The sequence below is a fragment of the Mus pahari genome, chromosome 16 (genome assembly GCF_900095145.1).
Source record: "Mus pahari chromosome 16, PAHARI_EIJ_v1.1, whole genome shotgun sequence".
Lineage (NCBI taxonomy): Eukaryota > Metazoa > Chordata > Mammalia > Rodentia > Muridae > Mus > Mus pahari.
Window position 1 is genome coordinate 21,305,837 of NC_034605.1, and position 18,688 is coordinate 21,324,524.

General features: G+C 41.4%; 1 protein-coding gene and 1 non-coding gene across 2 annotated transcripts in view; both read right to left on the reverse strand.

The window, feature by feature from the left end:
• Window positions 1–8,714: 8,714 nt before the first annotated feature.
• LOC115065674 lies at window positions 8,715–8,846 on the reverse strand. The gene has a single exon (XR_003845441.1). It is a non-coding gene; the product is annotated as a small nucleolar RNA SNORA51 (small nucleolar RNA).
• Window positions 8,847–12,527: 3,681 nt separating this feature from the next.
• Rala (RAS like proto-oncogene A) overlaps window positions 12,528–18,688 on the reverse strand; it is a 57,545-nt gene continuing 51,384 nt past the window's right edge. Inside the window, exon 5 of the mRNA XM_021215390.1 lies at window positions 12,528–14,443. Within this exon, the coding sequence (XP_021071049.1) occupies window positions 14,321–14,443 (123 nt within the window). The 3' untranslated portion in view covers window positions 12,528–14,320. The remainder of the gene's footprint in view (window positions 14,444–18,688) is intronic.

Below are 18,688 nucleotides of genomic sequence, written 5' to 3' on the forward strand. Positions count from 1 at the left end.
ATATATATATATATATATATATATATATATATATATATATATATATATATTTATATATGTATCTCAGGACCAGAAGCCCAAGAGTGGTACCATCTCTATGGGCTGGGCCTCTCTAATCAATCACTAAGTAAGGACATGTCTTACAGCTGGATCTTATGGGAGGCATTTTCTCAGTTGAGCTTTCCACCTTTCAGTTAACTTTAGCTGTGTCAAGTTGACATAAAATTAGCCAGCACAGCCTAGAACCTCTGAGACTGTGGACAGCTTAATTTTAGCTCTTGTCTCCTGAGAATTGTCATAGACTCAGGAAAGACACAGGAGCCAAGGTGTCTGTTATCAAGGTCAATCTATTAATTGAAACGTGTGTCTCCTGTTTCATGACACTACCTGGGGAGGCCAGGAGAAGGATATAAATGTTCCTTATAATCTGAACATTTTTCTGTCAATCAAAAATTATTACAAAACAAAAACTTAGGAGAGACTTCAATATATAATTAACTATGCCTGGGAATGGCATTTAGATTCTGATTCAAGCAAACCAGCTGGAAAGAGTTGTGGGAGCAGGAAGGAGAGAGCAGCATATGTTTTAAGATAGACTGGGTAATGTTAAGGAATAATAATAGGGATGGTTTTCTTTCATTTTTTTCCTTTTTCATTCATTCATTTGTTCCTTCCTTCCCTTTGTGTGTGTGTATGTGTATGTGGTATTGGTTAGTTTTTAATGTTAACTTGACACAAGGTAGGGTCGGTCATATGGGAAGAAGGAATCTTTTATTTTTAAAGATTTTATTTATTTGTTTTTAGATATATGATGAGTACACTATAGCTGTCTTCTGACACACCAGAAGAGGACATCAGATTCCATTACAGATGGTTGTAAGCCACCATGTGGTTGACTGGGAATTGAACTCAGAGACTTCTGGGAAAGCAGTCAGTACTCTTAACCACTGAGCCATCTCTCCAGCCCGGGAAGGAGTCTTAATTGAGAAAATGTCTTCATCAGATTGGCCTATAGGCAAGCCTGTAGGGCATTTTCTTATTTATGATTGATGTGGGAGACTCTAGCCCATTGTGGGTGGTGCCACTCACGTACAGCTCATTCTGGGGTATAGAAGAGGGCAAGCTGAATAAACCATGGAGAACAAGATGAGAAGAAGAGTTCCTCAATGGCCTCTGCTTCAGGTCCTGCCCAGACTTCCCTCAGTGATAAAATGAGGCCTGAGAGATGCAAGCTGGAGTAAACCTGCTCCTCCCCATGGTGTTTATTACAGTAATAGAAACCTTATGCGATTCAACCCATTGCCTTCCATGTGAGAGGTTAGTGCCACATCACTGATCTAAACCACTACCCTATCCTGCTGTTCTAAAGCACCCAGAAAGAACAAAACGAATAATTTTAGTAAAATTATAATTTCTTCAGGCTATCTTAAAATGCTTCCCAAAAGTGTAGTTGGAGGAAAGGATGGGAAAGACGAACGGAGTGTTGGTACTTACTGACACTGGATCAAAGGTGTATGTAGACCTTACATACTCCTCTGTAGTTCTACAGTGGTGATGTAGCTCAGTGGTAGAATTCCTATGCCATCTTCAAAGTCCTGGTTCTATCCGTAGTATCACTAACACACAAAGGAAGCTTATTTTCCAAGTAGCAAAATCTGATTTGGTAAGTGGTTCTGCGACTCTGGACACCCCATTCTTTTCTTCCTTGGGGTGTGTTCTCATCTCAGGAAACTTTCTATGATTTCCATTGTTCATGAAGTTTCTCTTTCCCCATATTGTCAGGAAGCACATCCTGTTTACTGTTTTTATCTCTGAAGCGACCCTGTCCACTCTGACATGTGCATGTAGACCACCTCTTTGCACTCAGCTTTGGGCAGTGCCATGACATAAGGGGTAAAAGACATAGGGTGGGTATGACCTATAATCTCCAGGAGCTGAGGTGCGAGGAGTTCAAAGCTGGTCTGTGACACACAGAAAATACTTGCTTCAGGAAAACAACCCAAAAATAAACCTCTGGAGTCTGCTGAGGAAGCAGTGATCGGCTACTGGAAGCGCTGATCAGAAAGATTACAGGAAATGGCCACTATTCATCAGGTAAGATGCCTTTGGTTCAAGTATCAAAAACTCTAACTCAATTAGCTAAAAAGGCGGCAAATGTTTCATCCCCTAGTGGGTGCTTACAACGAAAGAATCTTCCACACTGATTGATACAATGGCTTAACAATGTCAATCCAGGGCTAAGGTTGCAGGCTTAGTTCAGGGCTAAGGATGCAGGCTGGGGAAGTGTGATTGTCTAGCCTGTACAAGATCTCAACCTCGAGCACCACAGAACAAAGCAGCACTCTCACCTCAAACAAAACTAAATATTAGCCAGGTGTTGGGGGCATACACCTTTAATCCCAGCACTTAGGAGGCAGAGGCAGAGGCCAGCCTGGTCTATAGAGGGAGCTCCAGAACAACAAGGGCTACACAGAGAGAAATCCTGTGCCTGGGGTTGAAAAATTAGCAACAAAAAAAGACCAAGTTCTCCTCCCTTTGCTGTGGTCTATATGAGCTCACATTCCAAGTGACATTCAAAGGTCCAGATGTCTCCCCAGGGCAATCATTGCTAACAAGTTTGGGGCAACTACCCTGTAAGTCTATTTTTACCATAAACATTTCCTTGAAGTCAGGAAGCAGGTGTTGCCTCAAATCCACTGGCTGGAAACACTGGGCATCTGAGCCAACTAATAGCCAGGGCAGTGCGCTTTCCTGTTTGCTTACACAACCAGCCATGATGCACCCCAGACTTAGCTGGAGGTAGGCAGGGCCTTGGAGCTCTTCCTCAGACTCTACTCTCTAGCAAAACTGGGTTTGCCTGGAAGGAAGAGAGAGAGGTAGAGGGGTAGGAAACAATGGTACTTGCCAAAGAGAAAGGAAAAGGAGCTTTCTTGTCAGTGAGGATAGATCAGGAAATGGTCCTGAACTCCAAAGACCCAATGTGGTGGAAAAAGAGTTCAGAGAAGGAGTTCAACACAGAGAGTAGGCGGTCTCAGCTCTATGAGACCTAGGTAAACCTCTATCACTGGCTTCCTGTTGCTGCTGTAAATTACCACAGATTTGGTAGCTTCTAACAATGAGGACTCTTGTGACTACCTTAGATCCATTAGGATAATCTAACTAGCTCTAGATACCTCATACAAACACATCTTCAATGTTCTTGCTGCCAGATAAGAGGATAACATTTTCAGGATGCTGCATATTTCTGAAGTCATGTGTTTATTCTAAGAAGGGGAAACTGTTAAAGAGCTTATGCAAAAGAAGCCATGATCAGTCCTGCAGTTCAATGTCACTGTGAATCCATCATGGATGGGGCTGGGAGCGGAACAGACGAGTAAGAGTGGGAATGGTATGAATGGAGACGGTGGCAGTCACTGAGGTGAATTCTTCAGTGCAGTGAGAACTTTGTTTCCCTTAAAAAAAATTATGTGAATATGGTCTTGTTTTAATACAAGTGTGGGATGAGGTGCTGCTAAATAGCAGGTGATTATGATTTGCCTCATGTACTAATAAAAGTGTGATTTTTTTTGCCAGCTGTAGGTAGTTTAATTCTGGTAAGTCTGGAGAGGACATAAATGGGAGAACCTCTGAGAAGGTCTGTGGTGGCTATTGCTGGTCCCTGCTGGTCCCTGCTAGTCCCTGCTACTGTGTTTGCTATTGTGTCTGCTGGATTACTGGATATTCTGACAATGACGACTGGACTTATCCCTAGGAGCCCAATGTCCCTAATCAGCAGGAATTAGTCTAAAGAGGTCTACGTCTCCTTTCCTCGCTTTTTCTCTCCTACCTTGTGTAGTGGGGTTGGAAGGGATTAGAGGGGAATAAGTGCTGGAAGGGAGTTAGAGGTATTAGAACCCAATACAATAACTAAACAAATATACCAACACTTCAGCTTGGATTTGAAGGGGGTAGTAATTGGCTGGGATATGGTTTAGTTGGTAAAATCTAGATAAAAATGTCAACATGAGTTCAGTCTTTAGATCAATAGGAAAAAGAAGCTGAACATGGTGGCTCTACTGCCTGGAAGGTAGTGACAGGTGGACTCCTAGGACTCATGGGTCAGCCTAGCCTACTGGGTGAGTTCCCAGGCCAGTAATGCACCATGTCTCAAAACACAAGAGAGATGCCACCTGAAACATCTGAGGCTGTCATCTTCCTGTGCATGTGGATAAACATGTACACCTATACAGACATGCACCTATACATAAAACACACACACACACACACACACACACACACACACACACACACAAAGAATAAGGGCAGTAAAGAGAGAAAGTCTGTATTTTACTGATCTTCAAAAACTTCAGTTGTGGACTAGCTTTCATAGTACCAGAATGTGCTTTGCAAAATTGCCAAATTGGGGAAGCAATCTGTAGTCTTAACCAGCTGTGATACCGATGAATCACAGCAATGACCAGTGTTTTAGTCATTGTTCTATTGCTGTGAAGCTCTTTGATTTAATATAGTGGCCATCAAAACTCTTATACATGAAAGCATTTAGTTGGAGCTGGCTTACCATTTCAGTGGCTTAGTCCATTATCCTCATGGCAGCATCCAAGCAGACATGGTGGCTGAGAGTTCTATATCCAGATCTGCAGCTAGCAGGCACAGAAAAACATTGTACCTGGCTTTAGCTTTTGAAACCTCAGAGCCTACCCCGTGACATATATCCTCTAAGGCCATACCTACTCCAAAGGCTACATGTTCTAATCCTTTCAAATAGTGCCTCTCCCTAATGGCCAAGCATTCAAATATATGAACCTAGGGAGGCCACAGCCCTTTTAAAACCACCACAATCGTATGGAAAGTTATCTCTGAAGGTGTAATAGTGGCATGAATACCTTGGAAATAATCAACAGCTGTCTAATTGGACTCAATGCCAGTAGGAGGGAAATCACATCTGGTACTCGAAACTCACCAACTACCAAGGGCTAATGAAATCACCCATCTTATAGGAGGACCTACTAGCTCCACTTTAGTAGACCAGTATACTTCTTAACTGCATTCTGAACTTATCCTTATACCCTTAGAGACATGTAGTTCTCACCTCTCATCAAAGAAGCTTTTTGCAGTAGACGGAGAACATCTCAGAAAACAATAGGTCAAAATAGAGAGAACAGCAACGGTTGGTTGCCCAGCCCCAACAGATACATCTAAAACACAACTCCTGCTTCTAAGGCTCAGGGAACATTGTGAAAGAGGGTGTGGAAAGAATAAGAGCCAGAAGAGCAGAAAGTCGGTTATGAGATTGTGTCTTCCAGAAATGACAGGTTAAGTCACATGCATGAAGTCTCACCAACTAGAGAACACCTGATCAAGGATGACACCAATAGTCAAGATCCAACCGAGACAAAAGAGCTACAGGAAACTAAGGACTACTGAAAGAGGGAGAGTTATTCTTCCTCAGGGATGAGGCCCCTAATTGATCATTCAGTATCAAGTAGCCAGTCCTAAAATAATATGATTTCATATATGTGTGCATGGATGAACTAATATATATGAAGTAATATATATGCAACACTAAATAGACTCAGCAAGTTGTATTTGTGTGTGTGTGTGTGTGTGTGTGCGTGTGTGTGTGTGTGTATGTGTCATAAGAAGAGGCCTAAATTAAATTTGAAAGGGAGTTAGAGAGAGCATATGGAGAGATGGAAGGGGATGAGATAGTGGCATATTTTAATTAAGTATTTTAATTAAGATTTGAAAATTATTGAGAAAATTTTAAAATTGAAATGTGCTGAATGAGATAGTGGATGAAAGTGAACAAGGAAGAAATCCATCATGGAGAAAGACCTTCCCTCAAATGTAGGAGTCTCTTCCACTCTAAAGCATCTGTGTGCTGCCAGATGTGAACATGTGTCCCTGCTGCTCGCAGGCTAGTCTTCCAGTGCTCTCTTTCAGAAATGGTTATCTCTGCAACAGGACCATGACTTGCTGATGCTTCTTCCAGAGAGGTGCAGCCCCACAAAGCAGATGGTCATTGTTTTAATGGGACATGTTGATCAGGCAGGTGTGCTGTGAGGCTCACTCACATCAGGCAGGTGTGTCATGGGGTGGGAAAACCTGGACTTCCCATAAGAGGTTCTGTTTCTATAAGTAGTTTTATTTCTTTTCTTTTTCTATGTTAAACAAGATACGGATTGATATAAGCTCTTGATGCTACTCTGTACCTGGATAAATGAACGTATGGCTTAGGTCTCACAGGTTCTTTGGCTGAAGAGGAAAGGCCTGAAGTTTCATAGTCCCCTAGAAGGGCATTCCCCTGCAAACTAACTTCTTCCCACTAGGGCTCATGGCCTAAAAGTGCCTTTTAGCTCCCAATACCACTTTGCCGGGTGTCTTAGGGTTTCCATTGCTGTGAACAGACACTATGACCAAGGCAACTGTTATAAAGGACAACATTTAATTAGGGCTGGCTTACAGGTTCAGAGGTTCAGTCCATTATCACCAAGGCAGGAAGCATGGCAGCGTCCAGGCAGACATGGTGCTGGAGATGGCACTGAGGGTTCTACATCTAAAGAGAACTCAGAGAAGACTGAATCTCTCAGGCAGCTAGGAGGAGTTGAAAAGGCCACTCCCACAGTGACACACGAACAAGGCCACACCTACTCCAACAAGGTCACAACCTCCTCATAGTGCCACTCCCTGGGCCAAGCATATTCAAACCACCACACCTAGGATTGAACTTTTACCGCAGAGACAACTAAGAACCAATTACAGCACTGGTCTGGTTGTAAGAGCTTTGGGAGGTTAGCTTCTGTGGAACAACTCAAGAGTTAAATTCTTCAGCAACACATAATTGTGTGCTCCTGCGAACCAAGCAATAAAGTAATATAGGACTCTCTTGGCTCTTGTCTTCTTGAAGGGAAGAATGTAGTCAAGAGCTCTAGACTGTTTAAAGAAAAGTTTGTTTGAGGAGAGCAATGCTATTCCAAATAAAATACTCCAAACAGAGATCGGAGTAGGCTGCGCTAAGGCAAGTGGCCTCTGAGTTGTGGACTTTAAAGGAGTTTTTCCATGAGAATTATTTCGTGAATGAATTTTGATGAATGATATATTCACAGAGTAAGGTGACCCTTCTTTCTCTCCTAAGTCACAGCTGATTAGATCTCCTTTATCAGTTATTTCTTCTCATGGTCCTCTAAAACAGCACAATGCATGTGGTAGTATAATGACATCGGGACTTTTAAGGATATGGAACCTTTGTTACTGGACAGTGTGAGAATATCCTGGTGTCTTACTTCCCGATACAGTGGGAGCAGCCTTACCAGAGCTTTGAGGATGCTTGACCACAAAGGGGAGTTTGACCTTCTGGAAATGCAGATGCCAAGATGCAGCTGCAGTGGTGTTGGTTGCACCATCCTCTGCCTGACTTATTCTCAAAAGCACTGAAAGGAGGGTGGGACAGTGGCTCAGGGGGGCAAAGAGACTGTTACATAAGCATGAGTTCAGATGCCCCTTTCCCAGTGCCCTCTTTCAGAAATGGTTACCTCTGCAACAAGACAGTGACTCACTGCTGCTTCTCCCAGAGAGAAGCAGCCTCACAAAGCAGGTGCTCATTGTTTTAACGGGACATGTCGATCAGGCAGGTGTGCTGTGAGGGGACAGGTGATGTCGGGTATGGTGGCAAGTATCTCTAACACCAACAGTAGGATGCAGAGCTAGGATGGCTCTTAGACAGTGTAGCCCAATTAGGAAGCTCCAGGTTCAGTGAGAAACATGACCTGAGAAAATAAGGTAGTAACTGAGAAAGACATCCACTGCCAACCTCTGTTTTCCACATATGAATGCACACATGCGTGCACACACATCTAGAAGCACAAGTGTACATACACATGAGCATGTGCACATACAACCTTACCACACAAACAAAACGAAACGTCACCGAGGCTGAATCTCAGACTGAGGCAGCTTCTCAGACCACGAATGGGGGCCCACTGCAGGCTTTCGCTAGGTCAAAAGGGTCACATCAAAGAGAATCTCTGCCTTTTAGGGTTTCTGTAGCAGTGAAAAGACACCATGACCATGGCAACTACTATAAAAGAAAACATTTATTTGGGGCTAACTTACAGTTTCAGAGTTCTTAGTCCATGGTTGTCACAGTAGAAACACGGCAGTATGCAGGCAGACATGGTACTGGAGAAGCAGGTTCTGCATCTTGATCCACAGGCAGCAGAAGGTGATTGTGTGCCACACTGGGCATAGTTTGAGCATAGACCTCAAAGCCTGCCCTCACAGTGACTTACTTTCTTCAACAAAGCCATACCTGCTCTAAAAAGGCCATACCTCCTAATATTGCCACTTTCTATGGACCAAGCATTCAAACACGTCAGTCTGTGGGGACCATACCTATTTGAACCACTATAATCTCCACTCAACTTAGTGATTCCTCACACATTCTTCCAGGTCATTGATGAGGCTAAGATAGGAGCTAGTTGCTCCATCCATCCATCCGCCAATTTCTGTCTCTTTCTTCTATCTATTGTAGTGGGCACAGTATAGTTATTTTTAAATGTTTTCTCAGTATTTAAATAAGTATATGTTTTCCTGACCTTTTTAATATGCTAGGTTCTCACCAGCTCAGTAAGGAACTCCTGGGCTTGGGTGAGTATCTTAAGTAGCTGGTACTTTAGCTGTGTACCACTGTAAACCTGGATAAAACTTTTTTTTTTCCATGTCTCCCCATTCACAATACAGACCAGGCACAGTGGCTCAGGCTGAGGTGTATATAGGGTAGGTTTATTATGCCTCCTCTTTCTATACAGTCAGTGTAGAAACACAGAACCTGGCTAAAACTTAACACTGATGTGTGGTTAAAGTGGGCACTTCTAGTTTCTTTGGAAAGTTAGTTATGCCAAATGACATTTTGCTATGGCACACAGGTGAAAGAATGTCTTGCTAAAGCAGACACATGAAAGAATGTTTTCCTGAAGCTGATACAGGCAAAAGGATGTTTTGATATAGCAGACACATGAAAGGATGCTTGATGAAGAGTATAAATATGGTCCTACAGAAAGTGGGAGACAAGTACTGAGCATTGGTTTGGTTTTCTCTGTCTTGCTGTTGTTCACTAATAACATGCATGTATTGGTTTGTCTTACATAGCGTTGTTAAACTCAACTTGTGATAATATGGCCATTGAAAGAAACTCACCCAAGAACTGCTCATGGGGTTCCTGCAGCAGCTTACCACTTCTGTGGCCCTGCCTCAGGCAGGTTGGTGAGTCTGGCAGTTTCTTCAGGATTGAACTACGGCTGCTGAATCGTGCTTGGTGTTTGCCTGCTGAGAGGACTGGACTGAAGCTGCTGGTTCGTGTGTGGTGCTTGCCTGCCTAGAGGACTGGTCTGCAGCAGAGTTGTATTTGCTACAGGACTGAACTACTGCCAAATAACATCAAGCTCACCCCCAAAGAACTCTTGTGAACAGGTCTGCTTCCCCCATATCCTACTAACTTTTCTCTTCCACTACCTCTGCTGGGAGGTAGGCTAGAGGAGAGATTGAACCCTTATTAAAAGTAGGTTGCAGTCCAGATTTTATCCCGCTCCCAGCCCAAATAAAAAAAAAAAAAACATCAGAAAAAAGACAATAGAATAATAATAAGCTGGCACTATTTTTTTTTTTAAAAAGTAGGTTGCAAAAAAATTATACCTAGATGTGGTAGTTATACATATTTAAAGGATACAGCATGACATTTCATTACCTGTAGCCAGGTATAATTTCCATGTTAGGTGGCACATTTATCATCCATTTCTCATTGGGAATATTAAAAATCCTGGTTACTGCCTATTTACTTCAATGAATTGTTGCTGATTACAGTTATCCTACTGTGCTGCTTTAGAACATGGTGGCTCTTCCTAACTACAGCTCTGTACCTACTAACCATCCTCTCCATCCCTTCCCTGATAATTCCCTGGCTTTGGTATCCATTTTCTCAGTCTTAGAAATCAACTGGCTACAAGTGGTTGCATCTCTGATCTATCCTGCCTTCCGGGGTCTTCACATACCACCATCCCTACATCAGTCACTGGAATTATCTCTCTGACCACGCCGAGGAATGAGCCTCTAGTGCCCTGAGAACACTAGGCAAGTATGATTAATTTCTGGTTGTTATGGCTTACTAGAACTGGGTAGAAGGAAGATGAAGGACCCAGTCTGGCCCCCCTAGGCAATGAAGGCCACCTGGTCTCTGCAGTTTACCTCTTTCTGAGGGGCCTCTCAGTGCTAAGCCCACTGAAGCGAGAAACTTGAGTCTCTGGATCCTTCTATGAGTTTTCTAGTCCTTTAAATTTTTTTTTTAATCCAATATGCCAGATAAAATATATAGATTCCAGTTATTTCATGGTTTAACCAATGTTAACTGGTGTCACACAGAAACTCTTACTAAAGGGGGAATTAATTTAGCAGGTACAAGGGCACTGCAGAAACTAGTGTAAGCCAGTTCTATTTGCGTTTCGTTCAACTTTCACTTATTGGTTGGTTCAACACTTTGTCCTTAGGGGTGAAGATGCTTGCAAGTACTTTAGATGTTGTTTTGCCTTGGGGCTTCTGAAAAAGCAGTGTTGTCCTTCTAACAGATTACGCATGTAGATTACCATGGCTTGAGGCTTCCCTTAAATAGATTTGGGGATACAGCTCAGTAGGTAAGGTGCTTGTTTCACATGCATGAAGAGGTCCTGAGTTTGATTCCCAGCACCACAAACAAAACAAACACCCAGCTGGTTAGAGGTGGTGCATACCTTTAATCCCAGCACTCAAGAGGCAGAGGCAGGTGGATCTCTGTAGTTCAAGGCCAGCCTGGTGAGTTCCAGGACAGCCAGAACTGTAATACAGAGAAACTCCATTTTGTTAAAAAAACAAAAAACAAAAACACTCCCGCCCCAAAACAACCAAACCCAAAACAACAAAACCCCCTTGCTTCCTTTCTTATGCCTAGAAAGATGCCCCCTTACCTATCCCTCCACTCTGCCAACATCATCTGCAACAGCTGTGTGCTGAGCTACTGGTGTTTAGGACTAGGGGATATTTTGCAGTTAAATTATTGCAGGATGAAGGCTCTGTGACGTTTCCTTACTGAAATGGGCATTGGAGGAAACACAAAGTCTGACTCTAGGCACTGGGTTTCCCTACCTGGATAGCAACCAGTATGCAAGCAGGAACTTTTCTGTTTACACAGCAACATCTGCTAGCCTTCTAAAGACACCCCTCCAATGCTGGGAAATCTCAGACGATTCCCATTTTAACAGACTTTAAGTGAGTTATTTTACATATATTCTCAGCTCTACTCTGTGTATTTCCTAATGAAGTAGTAAAGAGTTATGTACTAGGAGCCTGGGGGCTCAGTTGGCAGAGTACTTGAGTTCTTAGATTTGATCCCCAACAGCATATCAACTTGGCACATGCTTACAATCCCAGCACTCATGAGGCAGGAGATTCAAATATTTAAGACCATCATTTTCTATGTCCCTGCTTTCTCATATACAAAATAATGACTAACAAAGGCATCTATTTCAGCAGGTTAAATCTATAAGGTTAGTATTTTACCTGAAGGGTGTGTCATGTTTGCTACTATTAAATGGATTAGCAATAAGACTGATGAGAACTATGTTTAATCTCAGATCTTCTAGCTTCACATCCTCTCCTTGTACATGCTGGGTAGGCATTTTCTTTAGTAGCAATCACCAATAACCTGTTTTCCCTTCACTGGCATATTCCCAGCAACAGCCAGAATTGGCAGACCAAAAAATACTATGGCAAACTGAAGACATGCACTGAAGAGTTCTACTGACATGTTCTTGACTGCTGAAGGAATTTGCAAAAAGAGCCTTGCAACTGAATTCCCATGGGAATTTCAGAGACTGATTTGATAGTTCACCCTTCGGGATCACCAAGGCAACTTAAGTTAAAATGAGACAGGACATTCTGATTTAGCCTAGAATTCACCCTAACCCACAGGTTCATAGCACTCAGCACTGTTTCCTGGTGTTTAGTTGAATTTTTCTGGCTCAAATATAAATGTACTCCTTCCATCACTGCTCCTGAGTTAAGGTATTTAGATGAACTGCATTTGAAACAATGTGCTTTTTGACTCAATGTCTGTTCAATAGTTAATGACCATGGTTTACCAGAAGATATCCAATGTGAAAGGTAACAGGTGGCCACTCCTATCCACCTTTCGGAGCAAAACTGTCTTCGGAATGTCCTGATGACAAACTCTGCCATCTGTTCAAAGCATCCGAAGGTGAAGGCGACTGAACTCTTTATGACAGCTCAGAGCCCATCTGCCAGCAGCTGTCACAGCAGTCTCCCCATACCCAGCAATGACTTAAACTTGAACACCAACACCACCCAAAAATCTGCCCTAACACCAAGGTCTCCAAATGTATGGCTCAAGATTCAGTCGTTTGCAAAACTCTGCTCAAGATACTCAGGTGGTAAAATAAGAATATCACTCTATAAACATCAATTAACACCACAAACATTTATAGAAAAGGAATTTTATTGGTCTTTAAATGGCTCAAATTGCAAATAAATGAACCGGGTAGCGGCATCAGCCCAAGACATGTGATGCTTCTGTCAGCTGGCTTCATAGCACCTAGTACCCAGGAGAGGGAAGGTCTCAAAGCAAATTGCAATGTTAGTGGTTAGGACCCTGATTCAACAAGACTGCAATGAGTGCACGCAGCCATGCTGGGCCTGCTGGCTGGGGTTACACAGGGAACTCTAATTTTGCACATGACCTAGTCTGTGAAAATATTAAATCAAACCCTTCAAGGACAAATATTTATGGTAAGCTGAATGTAGTATCTAGACACTAGAGTTCCTGAATGCCTGTTTCTGGTAACATCATGTACACACTTGTTTCCTGGAATGCCTGAGTGTCTCCTTGACCTTATGAAATTAGAACTGTGCAACAAGAAAAATTGTTTAATCAAGTGTCTTAGCCCCACAGAAGAAAAGAAAAAAAAACCTAATAGTGGTTTACTTCCCATTGAAATTATGTTCCTAACAGCATGCTTGAATTCTTGCAGCGGAAACATCACAGACTGACATCTGGTCAGTATGTGCCATACATGTTTGACTGCTTCATGTTAGGAAATATTGATACAGTACTCATTATGAACATAAAGAGACTACAAAGACTTTTCCTAACACCCAAACTGTAACCTCAGGAGTATATTTAGAACTGACAGGTAGCAAGCATATTTCCTCAAGTGTCCTAATACAGACCACATTAGCTCTCCTGATAGTCTTCCCTATGCCCTGCTCCCAGGAGATTAAACACTTAAATGTGCATCACTTGCAGAAAGCAATTACTGGGGACCAGCACTCTACATAAAAGGGGCATTCATTCAAACTTAATTCACGCTCATAATCTAAACTCATCATATAAATATATGCTGGCCCTTCATTTTTAACTACCTTAGAGTTTATTAAAACCAATGAAGGAGCTCTGGAACTCTAAGAACCAGAGTATGGCACACATCTGTAATTTGGTCAGACTCCTAGCAGTTGGACATTTCTCAGGAATCTTTCTTGTAGCTCTACACTGCCTGGCAAGATAAGATCTTCTGCTATTAGTCACGTGGGCAGCGAGTGGCCCCAAGTGCTAGTGAGAACACACCCAGAATGATGTAACTGGATTATTTTTCAGTTTCTAAATTAAGGCATATTCAAAAATGTCCATGTATAATAAGTTCACATCTTTTTTCTAAGTTAATCATCAGGTAATTAATATGCAGATTCACAGATGAATTACTCTCAGTTTTACTATATGCAACAACCATGCCAGTAACTTCTTCAAGATTTGCATAACAACAGTTTAAAAAGTGGTACAGTTAACTATCATGTTCACAATTGTCATTTTTCAAGGCAGTAGAAGACCAAGACATTTTAAAATAATATAAAATTTAAGCTTTATAATAAACACCAGAGGAAATGGTCATTCCTCCTACCCCCACCCCATCTCACCTCTTGATTAACAGTTTGAGAAAGACTGCCCCCCCCCAAAAAAAAAAACCAAGCTTACACGCTACATTCAGGACTGTGATAAATGTAGGCAATTATGAAATAAGTTGAACTCTGCTTCTTGGCGAAGCCTCACAATTTCTTTTTAAGTGAATTTGACTTCCAGTGCAGTTCCAATTCATGCTTTTAGTGATACATAACAATTTCCAAAATGTTAAAGTAATTTCAGTCAATTGAGCCTCCAATGGCAATGCTTATAAATTATATTTATTAGTATGGTCAGGTCAGGATAGGAAAGGAGCTTGGGCTTTGATTATAAAACGCAGCATCTTTCTCTGATTCTCTTGGCTAAACTTTTCCTCTTCTTTTTTCCATTTTTTTCTTTGCTGTCTTCCATCTTTCTGGCTCGTATTTCCCTCATTAAATCAAAAAATACCTAGAAATAAGAAAGTAGAGTAAATAAAACCAGCAGCAGCATGAACTCAGTGATTCTGTATCACAGCAGCAAACCCTGGGGATGAAAGAATTCATCCTATCTAAGAGCTCTTCCCCAGGTGGGCCCAGGCCCAGCCCAGGCTGGCAAATGCTCACTCACACAGCTGCCCTGTCCCTGAGTGGGCTTGCTGGTGAATGCAGGCAGAGGGCAGCACACATGTAAGGTGAGACTTGAGAAAAATGGCAGATTTTCTGAATGCCATACAACTCATGGTAAATTGTACAACGAACCCCACCTATTTATTGTAATTTTTAAGATTCAAATGAAAATAGTGCTATATAGTAATGGCAAAGCCCAAGAAAAAACTCAAAGGATTATATGAAATACTTTTGAAAGGCTACTTATTTTTATTTCATGTGTATGAGTGTTTTGCCTAAATACATGTATGTGTGCCAGTGTACCCCATGTATGTGTACCAATGGTGTGCCCTGTGCCTGATGTGGCCAGAGGCATTGGATCCCCTGGAACTGGTGTTGTAGATGGTTGTGAGCTGTCATGAGTCCTGGGTCCTCTGCAAGAGCAGCCAGTGGTTTTAACAGCTAAGCCATCTCTACAGACCACATAATGAGCATTTTGTGATCAACAAATCTATTTTCCTAATTCATATTTGGTGATGATTATGTTTATAATGAAAAAAATTAACATGGTAACCAAAAATTGCTAGTGAAATAACTGAGGTATTAAATTTCAACTACAAATCTGTTCTCTAACAAAGAAAGGCCTAGAAAAATAGAATAAGGTAAGTGTGAGAGGGAGGGTAACTCTCTCAGTCCACAGTTCTACATTCTGTTTGGTTCTTAGAGTCTTGCTGCCCAGAACTCAACAACCACCTGTCCAAGCTTCTCGAGAAACTCAGTTACTACTTATGGAAGTAAAAACTAACTATAAAACTTTCCATTTTCATAAGTCTAGAAACAAACAAGAAATATAAAAAATAACTTGCCACATGTGTGCACATATATACAGCACAAGTGACAAAGACTATAGTGTCTGACATGCTTTTCTTACTATGCCTTTAGCTCTCAATGGAAACTAACGGGAGCACTGCTAGCTGCAGATGTATGGAGAAGGGACTAATATGGAGGGAGGCAGTGCATGTGCATCAGTGTGGACTTGTACCTATGAAAGAATGAACCAGACACTCACTAGACTAGCAGGAGCACTATTTCTTTTCTTTTCTTTTCTTTTCTTTTCTTTTCTTTTCTTTTCTTTTCTTTTCTTTTCTTTTCTTTTCTTTTCTTTCTTTTCTTTTCTTTTCTTTTCTTTTCTTCTTTCTTTCTTTCTTTCTTTCTTTCTTTCTTTCTTTCTTTCTTTCTTTCTTTCTTTTTATCTATTTATTTTATGTATATGAGTACACTGTAGCTGTCTTTAGACACACCAGAAGACGGTATCGGATCCCATTACAGATGTTTGTGAGCCACCATGTGGTTGCTGGGAATTGAACTCAGGACCTCTGGAAGAGCAGTCAATGCTCTTAACCACTGAGCCATCTCTCCAGCCCCGGAGCACTATTTTCAAGAGTAACGGAAGACATCAGAACTGTCAGGCACCTCTGAATGTCATTTCTACCTGGGAAAATTACAATTTTGCCCACTAAAACCATAAATAAAACACAAAAATTCATTAAAATTTGAAAACTGGTAACCATGACTAAATTCCTAGTTGATGATGCAATCATGTAGAAAAAAAAATTATTTCAAGGGTCTTTAGAACACAGTATACGGAAAATTCACCTTAGGTATTAAAGATAAAATAAAACTCAAACAAGTAGGACCATAATACCTAGCATGCAAGAAACTCTACCTGTGATCCTGACTAACACACACACACACACACACACACACACACACACACACACACACACGCCCGTGCACAGCTATTCACATACACATACAGAACCTCACCACCAACAAAAACAAAGCCAAACAAATCTTAAGAGTCACTCTGAGAAAGTGACTCACACACACTGCAGTACAACACAAATGTTGCTGATGGAAGCTAGGCTTTCCAGGATGAGTGTTGTTACCTCAAAGACGTAAGTATCCGTGATAGAAAATCTGAATGGGCAATAACAATGTGAATTCATGAGCTTTTCTTCTATTTATAGAAACGATTTCCTGACACTGTTCAATGAAAAGCCACAGAGGTAATAACTGAAGGTAGTGAGCAGATATTTATTCTCAGGTTGAAGCTGCTGACTAACAATCCATCAAATGGGATTCTTGGGTAATAGTTGACTTTTGAGCTGGGGCAATAAATGTAAAACTTAGGTGAGAAAGTGAGGAAGCTATGAAATGCTAATGCCTCAATACCACAATGCCATAGACCACAATGTTGGTATTCAAATTCTCCTCTGCTTCCAATTCAGATGGGACTAGCTCTAGCAGGAAGCCCCCTCTCTGGCCAAAGATCTTCATGAGAGTGTCCCAGTACTGGTCTCTGTACCAACACTGTATCAAACATAGTTAGTACACTAGGAAAAGGGCATAGGCGGCTGAACTTTCTAACAAGTCAATAATTTTCAGAAGTCACTCAAACTAGAAACCATGGTAGGAAACATTCGAAGTTGGCATCAGCTAATTTGATGAATTAAGTCCTGTTTCAAGTGCTGACTAAAACAAACATTAGCCAAGGAAGAGGAGGACAGAACCCCCCCCCCCCCCGAGCCCCCAGACGGCCAACACTCTCCCTATAGCAGATCCACCTCACCTCCCAGTCTATCCATCTTGTTCTCCTGGCTCCACCCTCTTTTCTCATTTTAGGGCAACCCAGTGCCTATGAAATTTGGCTTTCTAATTCCACACTAATGACCAGAGAAAATACCTTTTCACATAAATAAAAATAAAGACAGACAAAACAAACCCACAGGTTTACGCTTGACTTAAAATATCTGTGGCTAAAAAATAAAAACTGTCCTCACCAGTATTTCTACTTTTAAGTATTTAGTGGCCCTGAGTTCACACTAGAGACTATTAAATTGTCAAGAGAACCAAGGAACTATTATAAAAACTAATACACAAAGAAAGTAATATGTGTATGTGTGTATATGTGTAGCTTAGAATGGCTGAAAGCTCTAAGAAAGCCATACAATTCAGAAATCACAAAATAAAACAATCAAAATCTGACAGTATAATCTATTTTTCCCATGGTGAAAGATAAAGTATGCCACATGAAGACATATTACAGATTAGGAGACAATAATGACAGCAAATGAAGTGGACAGAGGATTAATGTTATTATTCTAAAGTAGACACAAATCAAAAGGTATGTAAGCCATTAGGCAGATGGGCAGAAAGACTTCAGATGGGCAGATGACTGGGTCAATCAATCAATCAAAGCACATGCAGTCTCATCGGTAATTAGGGTTTACCATGTTCTTTCAAGTTTTTAGGACTGTTTTAGTTGGGCTAATAATGACTATGAAGGTGTCTTATAAGGAGGATGGAACACAAGCACACTGGTGTGTATATGTGTAGCTTAGAATGGCACTTTGTCACCTCAGATGAAGAATCCATGCATTTTTCTAATGCATTTTCTAATCATACAAAGTTTGGTGAAGTACTGTTTGTAGTAGGAAACCTGTGGGTGCCAGGGGAGAGATGGCTCAGTGGTTAAATGCAATTTTTCCTTTTAGTACTTGGGTTCAGTAGAAGGACTCATCATGACTTAAAACAAGTCTGTAATTGGACACACGTAGCTTTAGTCTTTCGCATTTATAAGTTCTGTTTCAATGACTACCATTGTAAATATATTTATATGTGTATATAATTTTTCCAGAAAATACATTTTAAATTTATTTTAATACTTTTGAATTAATGGACTTTATTTTTTTCACGTAATATTCTGATCATAATCTTTTTCTCCTGAAACTCCTCCTAGTCTTTCCCACCTCCATGCCAACCCAACTTTATTCTCTCTCTGAAAAAAAATCTAAACAAACCAACCACTCCCAAAGACAAATAATACGAAAAGCACAAAACCAAACAGAAAGCAGAGAGAAACCTGTGGAGCCGCTCTTGTGCTGCCCCACTGCTCCTGAGCCCAGGAGGTGACCCGGGTGTCGGTTAGCACAGCAGTGATGGTGCACGGGGAGAATTGTGCTTCTCTTTCCTAGCCACTCAATCACACAGCTTCCTGGTTAGGAACGGGATTTGTGCTGCTACTTCCCCTGTACAACATACACTT